At 38.0% G+C, this 15,423-nt stretch overlaps 2 protein-coding genes across 15 annotated transcripts in view; one reads left to right on the top strand and one right to left on the bottom strand.

The window, feature by feature from the left end:
- Positions 1-1,963: 1,963 nt before the first annotated feature.
- On the bottom strand, positions 1,964-9,092 carry bnip3 (BCL2 interacting protein 3). Its single transcript, XM_084433575.1, has 6 exons — positions 8,697-9,092; positions 6,904-7,072; positions 6,674-6,752; positions 4,559-4,665; positions 4,294-4,443; positions 1,964-3,061 (listed from the first exon to the last, which is right to left on the bottom strand). Exons 1-6 carry the CDS (start codon positions 8,737-8,739, stop codon positions 3,019-3,021), a joined length of 591 nt encoding a protein of 196 aa, XP_084289701.1. The 5' UTR covers positions 8,740-9,092; the 3' UTR covers positions 1,964-3,018.
- jakmip3 (Janus kinase and microtubule interacting protein 3) overlaps positions 9,007-15,423 on the top strand; it is a 41,469-nt gene continuing 35,052 nt past the window's right edge. For 10 of the 14 annotated variants that reach the window (XR_014630063.1, XR_014630064.1, XM_084433565.1 and 7 more), the window contains exons 1-3: positions 10,385-10,523; positions 10,734-10,833; positions 14,919-15,157. Coding sequence is in view for 12 of the 14 variants with exons in the window: in XM_084433565.1 (XP_084289691.1) it covers positions 15,023-15,157 (135 nt within the window). In the remaining 2 variants the exon portion in view is untranslated. Of the gene's footprint in view, positions 9,131-10,335; positions 10,524-10,733; positions 10,834-14,918; positions 15,158-15,423 lie in introns of those variants that run through there. The other 4 variants (XM_084433572.1, XM_084433563.1, XM_084433562.1 and 1 more) reach the window with 4 other exon arrangements.

Here is a 15,423-nt window from a genome sequence, read left to right as displayed (position 1 = left end):
ATGGGTTGGTGTTAGTGGCCGGGGGTCTGGAGCTTTAAGTCAGCTTGACTGGAGTTGTAGCTGGAGTCAAGCTGGAAGTTTGACCGGGTGTATCTCGGGAGCCAAGCCGAGTTAGGGCTCCATACTCTGGGCTTAGGGGGACCTCCTAGTGGGCACCCCACACAGGGAGTCTGGAGCCTTAAGCCAGCTTGGCTCCCGAGTTATGCCTGGTCAAAGGTGGAAGTTAAACTGGGTGTATCTCTGGAAGGAAGCTGAGTTGGGGCTCCAGACTCTGGGGTTTCAGAGGGTCTCCTAGTGGGCCCCCCACACCGGGAGTATGCAGCCTTAGGTCGGCTTGACTCCGAGGACTGTGGGGAATATAGGGTCCCTCTGGGAGCTCTCCATGCCCGGAATATCAAGCCTTAACTCAGCTTGGCTCCCGAATTATGCCCAGTTATACATAAAGGACTTTAGGACAAAACGGGCTCTATCTCATTTGAATGAATGTGTGTAATTTGTGTGTAAGTAGGGTAAGGTTAAAAGGTTAGTAAGGTAAAAGCACACAAAGACACGTTATCATTAAACACTTTCAGAAAATGAATCAGTTTTTAATTAGAGGGATTCCTCATTGAAACACATAAGGTGGGCTTAAATGGTTCCACAGTGAGTAATGGTGAAAAAAGGCAATGTTTTCCTTTAAAAATGTAAGATATGTTTACAAATACATGCATGGAGCTTAAATATACTGTGGACTAAGTATTATAGTAATTTTCATTGTGCCCACATTGAGAAATGTTAAGTTTTTTTCATTCAAGGTTAGCTTGTGTTGGCTCTAGTTTGCATGCGTTTTGTGGCACTGTACCATTTAAGCCCATCTTTAAAAAAAAAGTTAATTTATAAAAGAAATCTTCTCTACAAAACTATTTATGATGTATTTATTAGTAAATTAATGTAAAATGAATCACAAAACATTTATTGTTTGCAGTTCACATGCTTAATTCTTTGGCAGTCTATCTTTCTGTAAGGCTAATGGTTTGACCTAGAGATTAGCTTTGAACGCAAGCTAATAAAACTCATCTTTCAATTTAAAAGCAAATGATATAAAATGATGAAGTACTATTTGTTCATACACAAAAAACAATACATTTATCTCTTATTTTACATAATATCAATGTAATTTCCAAAGAAATGGCTGAAAATTGCAGAAATGTGTTGATTTCTGAAGGGTCCAGAAACACCAAAGTTTTGGGGTGACTTTGTGTGAGGTCCCCTGAAACAGCATGCACATCGGTGGGGCTAACTCAACATTGCCAAATGTGATTGGTATGCAATAAAAAATGTCAGTGAAGTAACAAATCACTGGATTGGTTAAAATAATAAGCAGCATAAAATATTATTTTCTCTTTTTTTAATTTGACTTGAGAGTTGAAAGTGGGCTTAAAGGGTACATGGGCTTAATGGGTACACTTACCCTAAGTCAAATTAATGTTGGTAACGGTTTAATTCACAGATGCATTGCTTTCTCAATCTCCATTGATGCACCTTCATAATTGCCATTTTAAACTAGTGTGCAGGACAATGCATTAGAGATGTTGTGATTTTGCTAAATTACCAATCTAGAACAACAGCATCCACTTATTTTGAAATGCCTAGGACTGTAGCATGTGTATATACTGCTGTTGAAATATGGAGATGAATCGATAATTTGTTTGACAAAAATTGTCATCACTCGCTCTAAAGTTCTTTCTTCTGTTGAAAATAAAGGAAGATATTTTGAACAATGTTGGTAACCAAGCAGTTGCTGGTCCCATTGACTTCCATAGAATAGAGAAGAAGAAAACAACAGTGAGGAAGTCTTTAAGGACCAGAAACGTTCTTCAAACTATCTTCTTGAGGGTGAGTAAATAATGACAATGTTCATTGGGTGAACTACCCCTTTAATATAACTGTAATAATTCTTAAAACACAGAATCCAGAGGAAGTGTTGAAGTAGTTGGCAGACATTTATTTCTGTTGATTCCCTGTGTTGATACAAAACCATTATGAAATTGACACGTACACTGAATATGATTTTTTAAAGACTACAAAACATGCACAAATTTACACAATTTCCCTTATACCCCTGCCTGATTCATTAACAGTTTTATTTAAGGCAATCTTCGGGCTGGAACCCTGACCATTCAGATAAAACATCAGTGAAGAACATCTGATTTCAATTCAGGTGAGCACTAAGGCAAAATTAATTCAACAACATTAGTAAAATCTCTCAAGCTTGAAGTATATTGTACATTTATTTGTGATTTCAATTGACATTCAGATAAGAGTTGATATGATACTCAACTTTTGGCTAGTATTTACTAAGGAGTTTTGTGTATATACTGTATAATACTGTGCACAGCCTGATTCACAAAGCAAAAGGTCTGTTTTTTTGGTGTCTGGAACATCTTACATGCAGAAACAACTTCAAGATACAGCAAAATGGAGCTTTGACAAGGTAAAACAAGTCATATACTTTTGTTATATCATCAAATGCTGAGATTTAGCATTCGATAGATGCGATCCCTGTTTTTAATGGGGTAGAAAGTTAAATCTCCCAATTCACAGTCTTTAAGTTTCAAGGTACCATCTCTGGAGATCCAGCATCTCGTGATCCACTCGTCCTTTCCTCTCTCTCATCCCTTATTTTATGATCCTCTCGATATTCTTAGTAGTCTTGGTACGAGTAAATACGATATTATGAGGATGCAGTACATCTAATTCTATCAGGCATGTGCCCATAAGTCTAGCGTAGCCTTCCCTGCGCTGACGGCCCTGGAATGGACTGGCATTACATGTCGATTTGGAAGAGGAATTATGGGAAAGGCCAGTGGAATACACTAGGGGGAAGCGAGACAGAGCGGCTCACAGCCGGGAAGAGGAAATGTGTCACGTGACCTTGCCCTATCTGCATCTACACGAGCACTTATTCACGACAAAGCAGCTGAGATGGTGGATGTGCGTATATGAGATTTGTCTTGTTTCTTGGCTTCTCCTGCTCCCTCAAAATGTGCCAGAAGTAGTAATGCGCCTTCCGATGTACACCCTAAAAAGAAGAAATTAATATCAGATGGAGTTAGTAGTATTCTCAGGAATTCTAGTATTCATTTATCATGAAAATGAATAACTCTCAGCTCTTCCAACTTTCTCCTCCAGGTTGATTTTTCCGTAAATCAGCGGAGATGTGAGAGATTTCCGTCAGTGGAAAACTCCTAAGTCATACTAACTCCCTGTAGAGCACACTAGCATGCATTCCAGCACGCAGACCGCATCCATCCGCGGGACTCAAATAGCCCTTTATGTTACTATCAAATAGTTGTCTCTGCGGATAAAAAGGATTTGGCTTGCTTTTTTAACATCAAAATCGATAAATACAAGGCTTAAAATCGTGCAAAACATTGGGTGGTTGGTTATTGGTAACTACCCACAACCGAAAAATATTCAGTTCCCTATATATGACTCAGGATCTCCCTTAAATGTAAGTTCATAGGATTTCTTTATTTTGTTGTGTGACAGGCAAAATGAATGTGATCTGACCGCTACCGGTCAAAAGTTTGGAAACGTTAAGGTTTTTTAAAGATGTCTCTTAATCTCACAGAGGCTGCATTTATTTGATCAAATACAGTGACATTTTATTACAATTTAAATGAACTGGTTTCTGTTGTAATATATTTTGAAATGTAATTTATTCCTGTGATGCAAAGCAGAATTTTCAGCATCATTACCCATACATTACTCTTCAGTGTCACATGATCCTTCGGAAATCATTCTAATGTGCTGATTTGGTGCTCAAAAAACTAAAAAATATTACAACAGAAACTAGTTAATTTAAATTGTAATAATATTTTACAGTATTATCGATTTTACTTTGGTGAGATTGAGACATCTTTCAAAAACATAAAAAAAAACTTAACCTTATGTGTGTGTGTGCATACATATCTATCTATCTATCTATCTATCTATCTATCTATCTATCTATCTATCTATCTATCTATCTATCTATCTATCTATCTATCTATCTATCTATCTATCTATCTATCTATATTAGCATAAAATAGTATATCAATACTGAAATAACACTGAAGGCAGCATTGTTAATTGTTAATGTATTATTTATCTAATAATTATATTATTTTATTCATATACTTACGATTTTGAATAGTTTTGGTTAACATTAACAATACTGCAGCTTAAAAAGTGATTGGCACAAAAGTTACACACTGATATAATAGGGTAACTTTAATAGTAGGGTTCAGGGGTTTGTTTAAATGTACTCACCCGAGTCCCACAGCAAGGATGTGCGAAAGGACGAGCGAGGGTAGGAAAACTTTGAGGAATTCTGCAGAGAAGATTCCTCCCTTCTTCATCACACTGGTGTTCCTCATGCTGAGTGTGCTGGAACGCTTCGGGTGCCTCAGCAGAAATTCCCTACGAAGGCAAAATATACTGTGTGATCTGTATGACCTTCCTCATTACTGTTGAGATGCTTTTACGTCGGCTTATTAACAGTATTAAATTGTATGTTTTCTAAAAGTTTAGGTACTTGGGTGGCAAGTTTTCCGGCCGGCTCGACCAGTCCCAGATCCAGTCTGCATTTTTCTTCATCAGGATCTCCACCTCTCTTCTCCTCTCCAAATAGTCTTCCTCTGACTTAAACCAGACCACAACAAAGTTAGGGGCCGTTCACACAGAACGTGTTTTTACATTCCATTTCACTCCTTTTCCATAGTTGTTCAATGTAAACACGCTACACTGATGTCTGTAACCATTGCACTCGTATCTCGTTGACCTGCAACTCGTGTTTTTAACAGCAAAATTGCTTTCTGTGTGAACCGGCTCTTGGGATGGCTAACAGATGACTTTCATGTTATAAACTTGATTGTTTTATTTTAATTTATTAGTCTGTAATCTTGTAAACTAATCCTGGTTACAGTGGTCTTCAGGGTTCCCACACACCTACTGACCAATAAATATCCATGAATTGTATTTGACTTTACTGGGTTTAAAAAAAATCATTTTATAGAAATGGTCCTACTATATTAGGTGTCTTTACTATGTACTTGCATTAAAATTTTTTATTGTATTGTGTTGTATTGCAAAACACTTGTGTTGCTATTGAGGTGGGAAACAGTTCAGATTTGGTGATATGGTTAGGTTTAAGGGTGGGTTAAGGGTCAACGGTGTAATTATAGAAATAAGTTACAGATGTATGTACACAGTATTGCATCAATATCAGGTAACGGTAACACTTTATTTTGCATGTAGTTACTGTAGTAATAACTATAAATGATGCATAATACATGCAACTAAACTTAAACCAAATCCTAACCCTATAGTAAGTACATGTGGTTACATAGTACTTAAATGCATAATTACACTGTAACACAGACACCTTAAAATAAAGTGTAACACAATATCATATGCATTGCATCAAATTATTAATTTAAATGTTTGCACATAGTAGTTAGAGACACGCGCACATATAAACTTAATATATATAGGCTTTTTTTATTTTTTATGGAGCACTAACAAAGAGCAATTTCTAACTGATTATACATTTATAAAAATATGTATCTCCTATATAATTTTCCACAAGTTTTTTTTTATTCATTTACGTGACTGACTTTCAGGTCTGAAAACCACTATTTTAAATCTCCTGATGATTCTACATTTATCTTGACCAAGGGAACATTGAATCTTATCGTACACCATATATATCTGCATAAAAGTCTACATTAAAACAGTAGTACACCTGCACTAGTACAATTGAATTAAAGGGGTGGTATAATGCCCCCTTTTTACAATATGTAAAATAAGTCTATGTTGTCCCCAGAGTGTGTTTTAAAAGTTTTAGCTCAAAATACCCCATAGATATTTTTCACAGCATGTTAAAATTGTCCCTTTTTGAGGGTCAGTAAAAACGCGTTGTTTCGTGTGTGTCCCTTTAAATGCAAATGAGCTGCTGCTCCCGGCACAGAGGGCGGAGCTTCAAGAGCTTGTGTGTGTGTGTGTGTTAGCTCCGATTATCTCAGGCAGACAAGCACTAAAATGTCAGAAAGTGTTCTGCTTTTTATGTTTAAACTGGAGTCGGACAATGATGGAGAGACTCAAGAAGAAGTGACAACATGTAGAATACAACGAGTTTCTGAATGGTTAGTTGATGAATTTATGTTGCTGATGTGGAGTTAACTATCTTCAATTAGCATATTCTGTCATGATAATCTATAAATCGCTCGTGTGGGAACTGTTGGTAGATGCCAACAGAGTGACATGCTATTGCATTTGTGTTATGAACTGTATTGCATGTGAAAAGACGGATGCGAGAGCTTGAGCAGACTCACAAATGTGCTCTACTACAACAACTCTTCCTCTTCTCAACATGGACTGTGTTCCTGGGGGCGGGATTTATGTAAATGTTAGGGTTGGTGATGTCACTAACCCGGGGGGAATGTCGTGTAGTCCCTACCAGCCGTTTGTTGCAGTCCTTAAAAAACTATTTCTTTAAAAGCAAATATCTCCCTTTGTTTTAAACTTTGAGCATTGTAACTTTGCAGATGTTGTTTATGCTCAAACAGCAACATTACACACTAACTAAAGTTAGAAAAGTGAAATCATAATCAACCACCCCTTTAAGTCATGACAAGCTGCTAATATCTACCTGTGAGCTGTTCTTTTCTCCAGAGCTGTGGACCTCGGAGCCCCTGCGCAAGTGTGAAGGAGTCTGGGATCTTGGAGGACTGGTGAGATTCCCAAATTTATATAATTTATTCACATACATTTATAATTTTATTGTAACATGCTTATCCTATCAAATGAACATCTTGGAATCTTACGGTATTCTAATCTCAGTGCGGTTTATGCACTAAATTAACATCTGGTCAGACTGACCTATCACATGGCAGGCTTCCTCTTGAGCTGCTCCTGCCCGACTCGTGCTGTGCTTCCAGAAGCATCTTCTCCAGGTCTCCACTCGGGGCGGTGCTGGCGGCCTGTTCCTCCGTTCCTCCTTTAGGACTGCTGCCGCCTCCATTGTTAAAATGCAGCTCCACCCAGGAACCTGCAGGAAAAAGTCACCATGTTTGTTTTTTTAAATGGAATATTGCAGTATTGATTATAAATGATTTATCTATGCACATTATTTTAATTAATGTGCCTCGTAATCTTTAATCAAAGTGACTTCCTCCTCCCTCTTGCAGCAACATCTATTCTCTGATGATGTTTACTGGCGCGAGGGCGGGGCAACCTGTCACTCACATGAGATCCACCAATAGCAAACCAAAACAATACAATCAATTCCGAGGGACAAGATCAAGTCTCGCCAAACATTTTTTTTCTAGTTTGTAAAGCTGTTTCATTCCGATATGTCACAATAGGGAAGAAATGACGATCGAAACTTCCATTTCATGCTGACTTTATCTACAGTCCGTTCTTTTTTTTTTTACTTCTAATGTTGTGCACTCCTCACCTATGTTTGTGTATTAATTTAATGTTTTTATATACAGCCTATATGCCATTGTCTTTCAAGAATCAGTGTATTGCAAGCATCACATGTCATAACCAGTTATGAATATGATGCATCAAGTGCAATTATGATTTGTAATTCAGTGTATTGCAAGCATCACATGTCATAACCAGTTGTTTGAACCAAATATTTTATCGACAGGACATATTGAAAACTGGGTTGGGCATGAATCCATGATCGTGACACAGCGACCAGAATATCCAGAAAAGCAGAGGACATGCCAGCACTTGAGACTCAACCCAGCAGCCAGAGGAAAACAAACAGAGCTCTGGCTAGAAATAGCTCATGGAATCAGGTCATTTTTTTTTCACTCATCATCCAATGAAATCAGGCTGTGTAATACACCTCTTTCAAGTAGGACGCCTCCTTTCTGTGAATCGGTTCGTTCAGACAGCTCGTTTCAAGGAACCGGTTAAAAGGGTTTAGTGATTCTTTACGTCATCCCGTGATTCCATTACTACTTTTTTTTTTTTTTTTACGTTATAATAATAACGATATTTATTTTAACTTATTAACAAAAATTTAACTATTTCATTCAACCCTAGGTTTGACGTTTTAAAATGTGACTGGTCACAACCAACGTATTGATTAAACTGCCAAATAAATCGTTAACATATTTTCATAATGTATCATACGGTTCTCTCAGATACATAGTTATCGGCTCATTAGGATTTAGATATGTTCGAAAGAGGCGATTCTCCGTTCAGTGAGTCGGCGAGTTGGCGAATCGAAAACATTTCAGTTTAATTCCTGATCAAATTGTTCATAACGGTTCTGTGAACCGGTTCAGTGAAGAGATCCGACTCTAAAGAATGATTCCTTTACGAATCGAATATTGTTTCGCTTCCATTTTTATTATTGCAGATCACATGCGTCATTATGTTTTTTTGTTTTGTTTTGTTTTGTTGCCCACACCTCCTGCTTCTTGACACATATTATTCCATGAAATAGCCTATTAACAATGCCTGGACAATCATTTAATTTGATGTGAAACCGGAATTTGATGCGCATAGCATGAATGTCAGCTAATATCGAACGTCACTGCTTTAGACCAACGATGATCCCCACAATTATGTACATATTAGATATATGAATGGGGTTTTAAGGAGAAACATGCATAAAAGAACATTAACTTGAGCTGGTTTGATTAGCTACATACCCTGAAGGTTTTCCTCGGGCACGCTTTGTTTCTCAATCGACATTTCAGTTCCCTTTACCGACAAAACAAAGAGCAGAAGAGGATTCACGTCCTTCTAAATCCTTAATCGGGAGTCGGTACGATTTAGAAACGCAGTTATCCAAAGGCATGGGTGGTTCCACGCTCGAAACGGTGTTTGTCGACGAGACAAGCTCTGCTTTATATATTCTGCTCGTCCAGTATAATAAATTTCATGTGACAGAAGTGGCTCGGGATATTTATTCCACGAATCCACACAGCTGGTGGTGACGCAACATGCGGCTGTCCTATGGATGGAAATATAGGGCAAACAGAATGACAACAATACTGGCAGTCTGGCACACTGGCACAAGGGATGCCAGATTGGGCTAAATCCTCTTCAGGGTTGTTGCCAGGTTGAACAAATCCTCCTCTAGGTCAGGTACCCTACATTTGCAGGCTTCACCACAATATTATAGTATCCTTTCTGTTTTTATGTAGGCTACTATTTATTTTTACGGTTCTTTGAGTTTATTTAGGCTACTTATCAGATTTTAGTTTAGTTACAGTGTTTTCATATTGTCTTTTCATTGTTTCGGTATCTTTAATTCAGTATTTGTATAAACAAAACTATAAAAAGTAGGCTATTTTAATTTTACTCTATTATTATTATATCAGTTAACAGTTTACTTTTGAATGCGTTCATTTTTTAAATCTTCTTCCCATAAGAGCCCTTAAAATGGATAGCAATGTGAAATGGATAGCAATGTGCAATGCTAAGACATGTCTCTTTCAAGGTATTATAAATGTCAAGGTATAATCTAAAAAATGCTGGCTGTTTCAACCCATGTTTGGGTCAAAAATGGACAACCCCAACCGTTGGTTTAAAGCTTCAAAAGTATAGTTCACCCCAAAATGAAAATGTTGTCATCATTTGCTCACCCTCATGTTGTTCCAAACCTACATGAGGTTCCTTTTTCTGTTGAGCACAAAGGGAGATAATTTTAAAGAATGTTGGTAATCAAACAGTTGATAGACCCCATTGAGAAAGAAACTCATTATTTTCAGAAGAAAATCCCTTTACTTACGTTTTTAATCCCAACAGTTGAGTTTGTCCATATTTGACCCAATCATGAGTTGAAACAACCCAGCATTTTTTTTGTGTGTGTATTATAGATCTCCTGTGACTACAACTTTGATATGTTATGGGAGGTATATTTGGAAAACCTGTCTGAAAACAGTGTTTTTGCCATTCTGTTTGTAATTTCACAGAAATGAAGCACTGCACCTTTAACATCATTAATTTCATGCTTTAGCTCTTTGTCGCCATCTGTATGGCTTGAGGATAATCACTGCACTACACTAGGATGAAAATGTTGTTCTGCAGTATTATTTAACCCATGCTCAATGATGCAGTTTCTAGTTTCGACCATATGGAGGGAACAGCATGCAGCATGTGATTCCTGAACTGCTTCCAAATAAATGAGAGCCATGCAAGCCTTCATATAGCTTGTTATGCATTTGGTTGTTATTTAATGCATAGGCTGGATGATGACGTGATGTTATTAGACTTGGATGTAGTTGCAGTGCATTGACCAGTGGGCGGCTACAATAGCTGTCTTTTCCTGTATCTCTCTCTCAGGCAACCTAGGATAGAAGCCAGACTTCACATCTCGCAGAACTGCCAGATCCTAGTGTGTATGCATGTGTGTGCACACGCCTGCGCATGTGTGTGTGTGTGCTCCGTGTCTATCTCCACTCCTCTTCCACCCTCCTCCCTGCCAGCATCAATCCCCTCTCTCCATCAGGGATGGTGAGGGAGTGTTTATGGTAAGTGCAAGGAATCAAATCTCTCTTGCTTCATAGTCTCTCCTCTAACATGCAATAGCTCCCCCTTTTTTTCCTCCGTTATTCCCTCCTGGTGATCCATCACTACCGGCTGCCGAGGATCCAGCTGTGCGCAGCTCGGTTCTGCTGAGGATTCAAGCATCTTCTGCATGGAATTCAGGGCATGACAACATGCCTCCCTTGTCGTTTCAGAGCATGTCCTGCGAATCACACGGAATGATGGAGGACCAACAGCTCCCTGGATAAACCCTGCAGACTAAAACAACATCCCAACTCAAATCATGCACTTAAGGTCAGTCTCAATCTATATGCATTGATTTCCTTTTTTATTCAAGCAGGGTGGCCACCGAACATGCAGACCTGTGTGATTACCAGATAATGATCCTGATGCCGGCCTGATGGGATGTTTGTCAGGACTGTCAATGCGAGCTACAGAATGGGGAGATGTTGTTTAAATGATGCTTGTAGCAGTTACAGCCTCGCTTGCGCAGGATAATAACGTCCACATGCTGTCGTCTGCACTCTGGGACGTTTATTGAAATGTTCTCGGAGGGCCATCTGCGATGCAGAGGCTTGTTCTGCTTGACGTCTATTTTCTTCTATTGCCTGGCAGAGAAACACAGCATAGGTTGTGTTTATGATGCAAGCAACCAATGACGAAATGTGCTGCTTTTTTTGGAGCGTGCAGTCGTCAACCTAAGGGAATGAACTCATTGACTTTAGATGTGAAGGGTTAGAGAGACTGTTTGGAGCAACAAAATGTATGAATGCGCTAACCAATTTAAATTTCAAAGCATTGGTTGCATTGCAATTAATTAAGAAGACTATAAGATTTTGATTAGATGTCACTTTAATAAAAGAGTTGGTCTATAAACAGGTTGCATGATGTTGATGCACTTATAAAGCTTCTACAGTATGTTGTGATTGAGGATTATAAATATATAAATGGGCTCATTTATGATGGTGAATACTTGCTTAATCAATGATTATACTTTTGCCCTTGGTCAGGAGCCTGTATAAATGCTAAATATCCCAAATTGTTTCATATTTAAGAGCAGCTTCACATTTATCATTCATTTTAGAGCATATTGCATGAGTCTGCTGAGTCACTGTAATTCACTCAGATTAGATGCCTCATGTAATCTCTCATCCACAACTTTAAAGGAACAGTAAAAAATGAAAGATATGTCATTATGCACTTGCCGTCATGTTGTGCTCTCGTGGTGCTCATATATGAAAGGTCATTGTTGAATAGAATAGATCAAACAGCTTGTGATCTGGCTGAGATGGACAGTAATTGAGTTGTTCCTCAGACCTGTCAGCTATTGCTGTATATATGAAAAGTGCAGCTATTTTACCCAATGATCCACATAATGTATTCAGTGCAACTGGGCAAAGCTGAAGAGTGTCTTTCATCACTTCTTAAGTGAGATTGTGTCAGTAGAGTTAGTCATGCCTACTTCAGTACATACTAGCTTTCAGTGTATTGTTGGAAATAACTATAAAATTTCGCTTATACCACTAGAGAGCGGCAGCAGAAAATGAGGTACAAAATTGCTCTTATTGTTGTAAAAAAGTATGTGTGTGTGTATGTATATGTTTAATTTAAAAATATGTACAAAACCGTTACTGAACACAACACAGGAGGCTTATCTATAAATCTCTATTTAGGCCTATTTTAAAAAGTTAAGATACAATACATTTTTTTTGTGTGTTTTAGCATCAAGTAAGCTTATTAATATTATAGTGTTCTTTAAAAACATAACAAAAAATCTGTTTATAAAATATAAACTGTCTGTCAAAAGTGAGGTTGACATTTTATCTGCTGCACTATACTAAGAGCTACAAAGTTCAAAGGTGCAAAAAGGATACTGAAGCTCCTCAAGGCAAGCCAAGAGCACCCTGGGAAATTTATGGATGTGATAGAGACACTTGCAAAGTGCATCTCTGATTGCATGTTCAATAAACGTGTGTTAAACGAAGTGCTTTCAAAGCCAATGAATTCATTTAGTGCTCATATAAATGTAATTATTGTTTTGTAATGGTGAAAGCGTTTAAATATGTAAGGATTTTCATGCATTAATCACTTTTTTATTGCCATTGTGTGAACAGCTTATAATGAAACTTAAAGGGTTAGTTCACCCAAAAATTAAAATTCTGTCAGTAATTACTCACCCTCATGTTGTTCCAACCCCGTAAGACCTTCGTTCATCTTCGGAACACATATTAAGATATTTTTGATGAAATCTGAGAGCTGGCTCACTCCTCCGTAGACTTCTAGGTGACCGAAACTTGCTGGAAAATCTGGGCCTCGAGTTGGTTCACGTAGTGTTTTTGCGCAGCGCGTCTGTGTTGTTCGTCACACGCATCACACACATGACCAGCGTCGGCCAATAGTGAGCTTACGTGGTGACGTATAACACAGACGCGCTGCGCAAAAACACTACGTGAACCAACTCGAGATAGAAGGAAATGAATAGTGGAATAAAGTCGTTATTTTTGTTTGTTTTTGCGCACAAAAAGTATCTCGTCGCTTGATATAGTTAAGATTGAGCCACTGTAGTCACTTGGACTATATTAACGATCTCTTTAATAACTTTTCTGGGCCAGCAAGTTTCGGTCACCTAGAAGTCTATGGAGGAGTGATCCAGCTCTCAGATTTCATCAAAAATATTTTAATTTGTGTTCTGAAGATGAACGAAGGTCTTACGGGGTTGGAACAACATGAGGGTGAGTAATTACTGACAGAATTGTCATTTTTGGGTGAACTAACCCTTTAAAAAACGAGACTTTCCCTGTCTTTATGAAGGCCTGTAGACTTTTGTGTGAAGGACTCGGGTCGTTTTTGCCGGGAAAATGACGTTTACCCGCGCTCCCGACAGCCTCTGTTCCGTCACAAGTAATGAATGCTTATGTTCAGGATAATGCCAAAAGAGCCTTTCTGTTCTGTAATGTCAATGTGTCATGCAAAGAAAAGGGATTAATTCAAACTCTTTAAATATACAGATGTATATAGTCCCTGTAATACTGTATAATCAATTTATCATAAGTGTAATTTGAATAGCCTATTTACATATTCATCTAAACATCACTCTCAGCAGTGTGGACGGTGTCTGGATATTCGTTAACAGTATATCACTGCAAAGGTATATATTTCCAACGAAAAATAACTTTGCCGTGAATTTTGGGCCATTGAATCATGTTTAGTCTGTTGTACATTGTGTACACAAGCAATAAGTTGCTGGCTGCAGTTCACTGAACGGCCTCCGGTGTCGCTAATAACAAGGGTTTCTGAATTCTACGTATAGCCCCTTTAAAGCTTTTCCTTCAATGTAGAGATGCTAGTTTTTTCTTCCCTAGTTTGTCCTTTTTAGTCATGTTCAAACCAGTTGGCATGTTTTTAGATTCCTCTTATCTTTAGTCTGCTGAAATGATCAGTCAAACATACAGCTGGAACAATGTTTCTGTGGGGATTGGATGTGGATTTAGGATTTGTCAAAGTATTAAATATATCCAGTACTTGTAAGCAGAGAAAAACTTCTGCTTTCTCTTTCCAGAATTGATACTGCTATAACAGCACATCTTTTTAATATAAAGCTGTTCCTTTTTCATAGCTCAATAGACAGAGACACTTTTCCTCACATGTTTCACCATGGCAAAACTGAAAGACACGACTGTAAGAGTGTAGGATTGGATTAGAAATGTTTCAGTGAACATTGAGATCTCTGAATTTTGATTTCAGACTTATTGGCAAATTTGAGCCCAGTTTGAGTTCTGAAACTGTAGAGAAGATGTGAGATTAGTCTTTTTCTCAAGAACAAAAAATAAATAAAAATAGAAAAGCGGGAGACTTTGGCTCCATTTGCTCTTCACTTAATCTCATTTCTGTCACTCGAGATGTGATTTGAGTCAGGTAATGTACTCCCATCTAAAATGTAGTCCCATCAGAAAATAATTCAAAAGGAGTAATAAGCCAGGTGCTTATACTGTCATCTTTGCTAATAAAGAGTTAAACTTGAAAAAAAAAAAAAGACAATAACTTCCAATTAGTAAACACAAAAGAAGATATTTTGATTAATGTCGGTAACCAGACAGTTAATGGTAGCCATTGACTTCCATAGTATTTTTAATTTTTTTCCTGCCATGGAAGTCAGTGGCTATCGTAAACTGTCTGGTTACCGACATTCTTCAAAATATGGGAAAAAATATATATATCCGAATTTACAACACTCATAAAAGAGTAGGCAAAAAGTACATTGCATTCGTTAAACCATTTCATGGGCTTGCTGATCTTCTTTTAGTGAAACAGTCAAACAAACTGTGATTGTTCTAGGTCTCGATGACCTCTGTAAATACTTGTTTCTTTGTGAACTGCAGGTGGGTGGAAAGATGTAGCTGAGGAACAAACAGAAGCCAATCTTGACCGTTCACAAACTCAGGTCATCCCTGAAAGGGGCGTGGCCTGTGGAGTATAGCCCAATATGTCCAAGAAAGCCCCCAGTGGGCGGGGCAAAGGGGAGCGGCCTGACGCCATGGCAGCACTGCAGGCAGCCAATGAGGAGCTGAGGGCCAAACTCACGGAAATCCAAATTGAACTGCAGCAGGAGAAAACCAAGGTTCGATTCTACTCTTTTATTTACAGTATAGTTTGTTGTGGAAAACATGCAAGTGTCTTGACTCCATTTCAGATGTATTATTTGGTTTCTATATAGTTTGACTATAGAAAATGGCTTCTCATCTGCTGCAATGTGTTTAATACTGACCTCATTTCCTTCCGTATATTTGAAAGATTTATTTTCTCTAGAGTTCAGTCTCTGCTGGTCGTCTTTTGTTGTCACGTCAACCATTTATGTCACTACAATTGCCTTTTAATTCTTGTTCT

This window comes from Rutilus rutilus (genome assembly GCF_951802725.1).
Source record: "Rutilus rutilus genome assembly, chromosome: 16".
Taxonomy (NCBI): domain Eukaryota; kingdom Metazoa; phylum Chordata; class Actinopteri; order Cypriniformes; family Leuciscidae; genus Rutilus; species Rutilus rutilus.
This window is presented reverse-complemented; position numbering and strand designations above follow the sequence as displayed.

Coding starts and splice junctions, on each gene's coding strand:
- bnip3 (XM_084433575.1), bottom strand. CDS start 8,739: ATGTCGATTGAGAAACAAAGCGTGCCCGAGGAAAACCTTCAGG. Junction 7,073..8,696: donor GCCCGAGGAAAACCTTCAGG/GTATGTAGCTAA, acceptor TTTTTCCTGCAG/GTTCCTGGGTGGAGCTGCAT. Junction 4,444..4,558: donor CCGGAAAACTTGCCACCCAA/GTACCTAAACTT, acceptor TTGCCTTCGTAG/GGAATTTCTGCTGAGGCACC.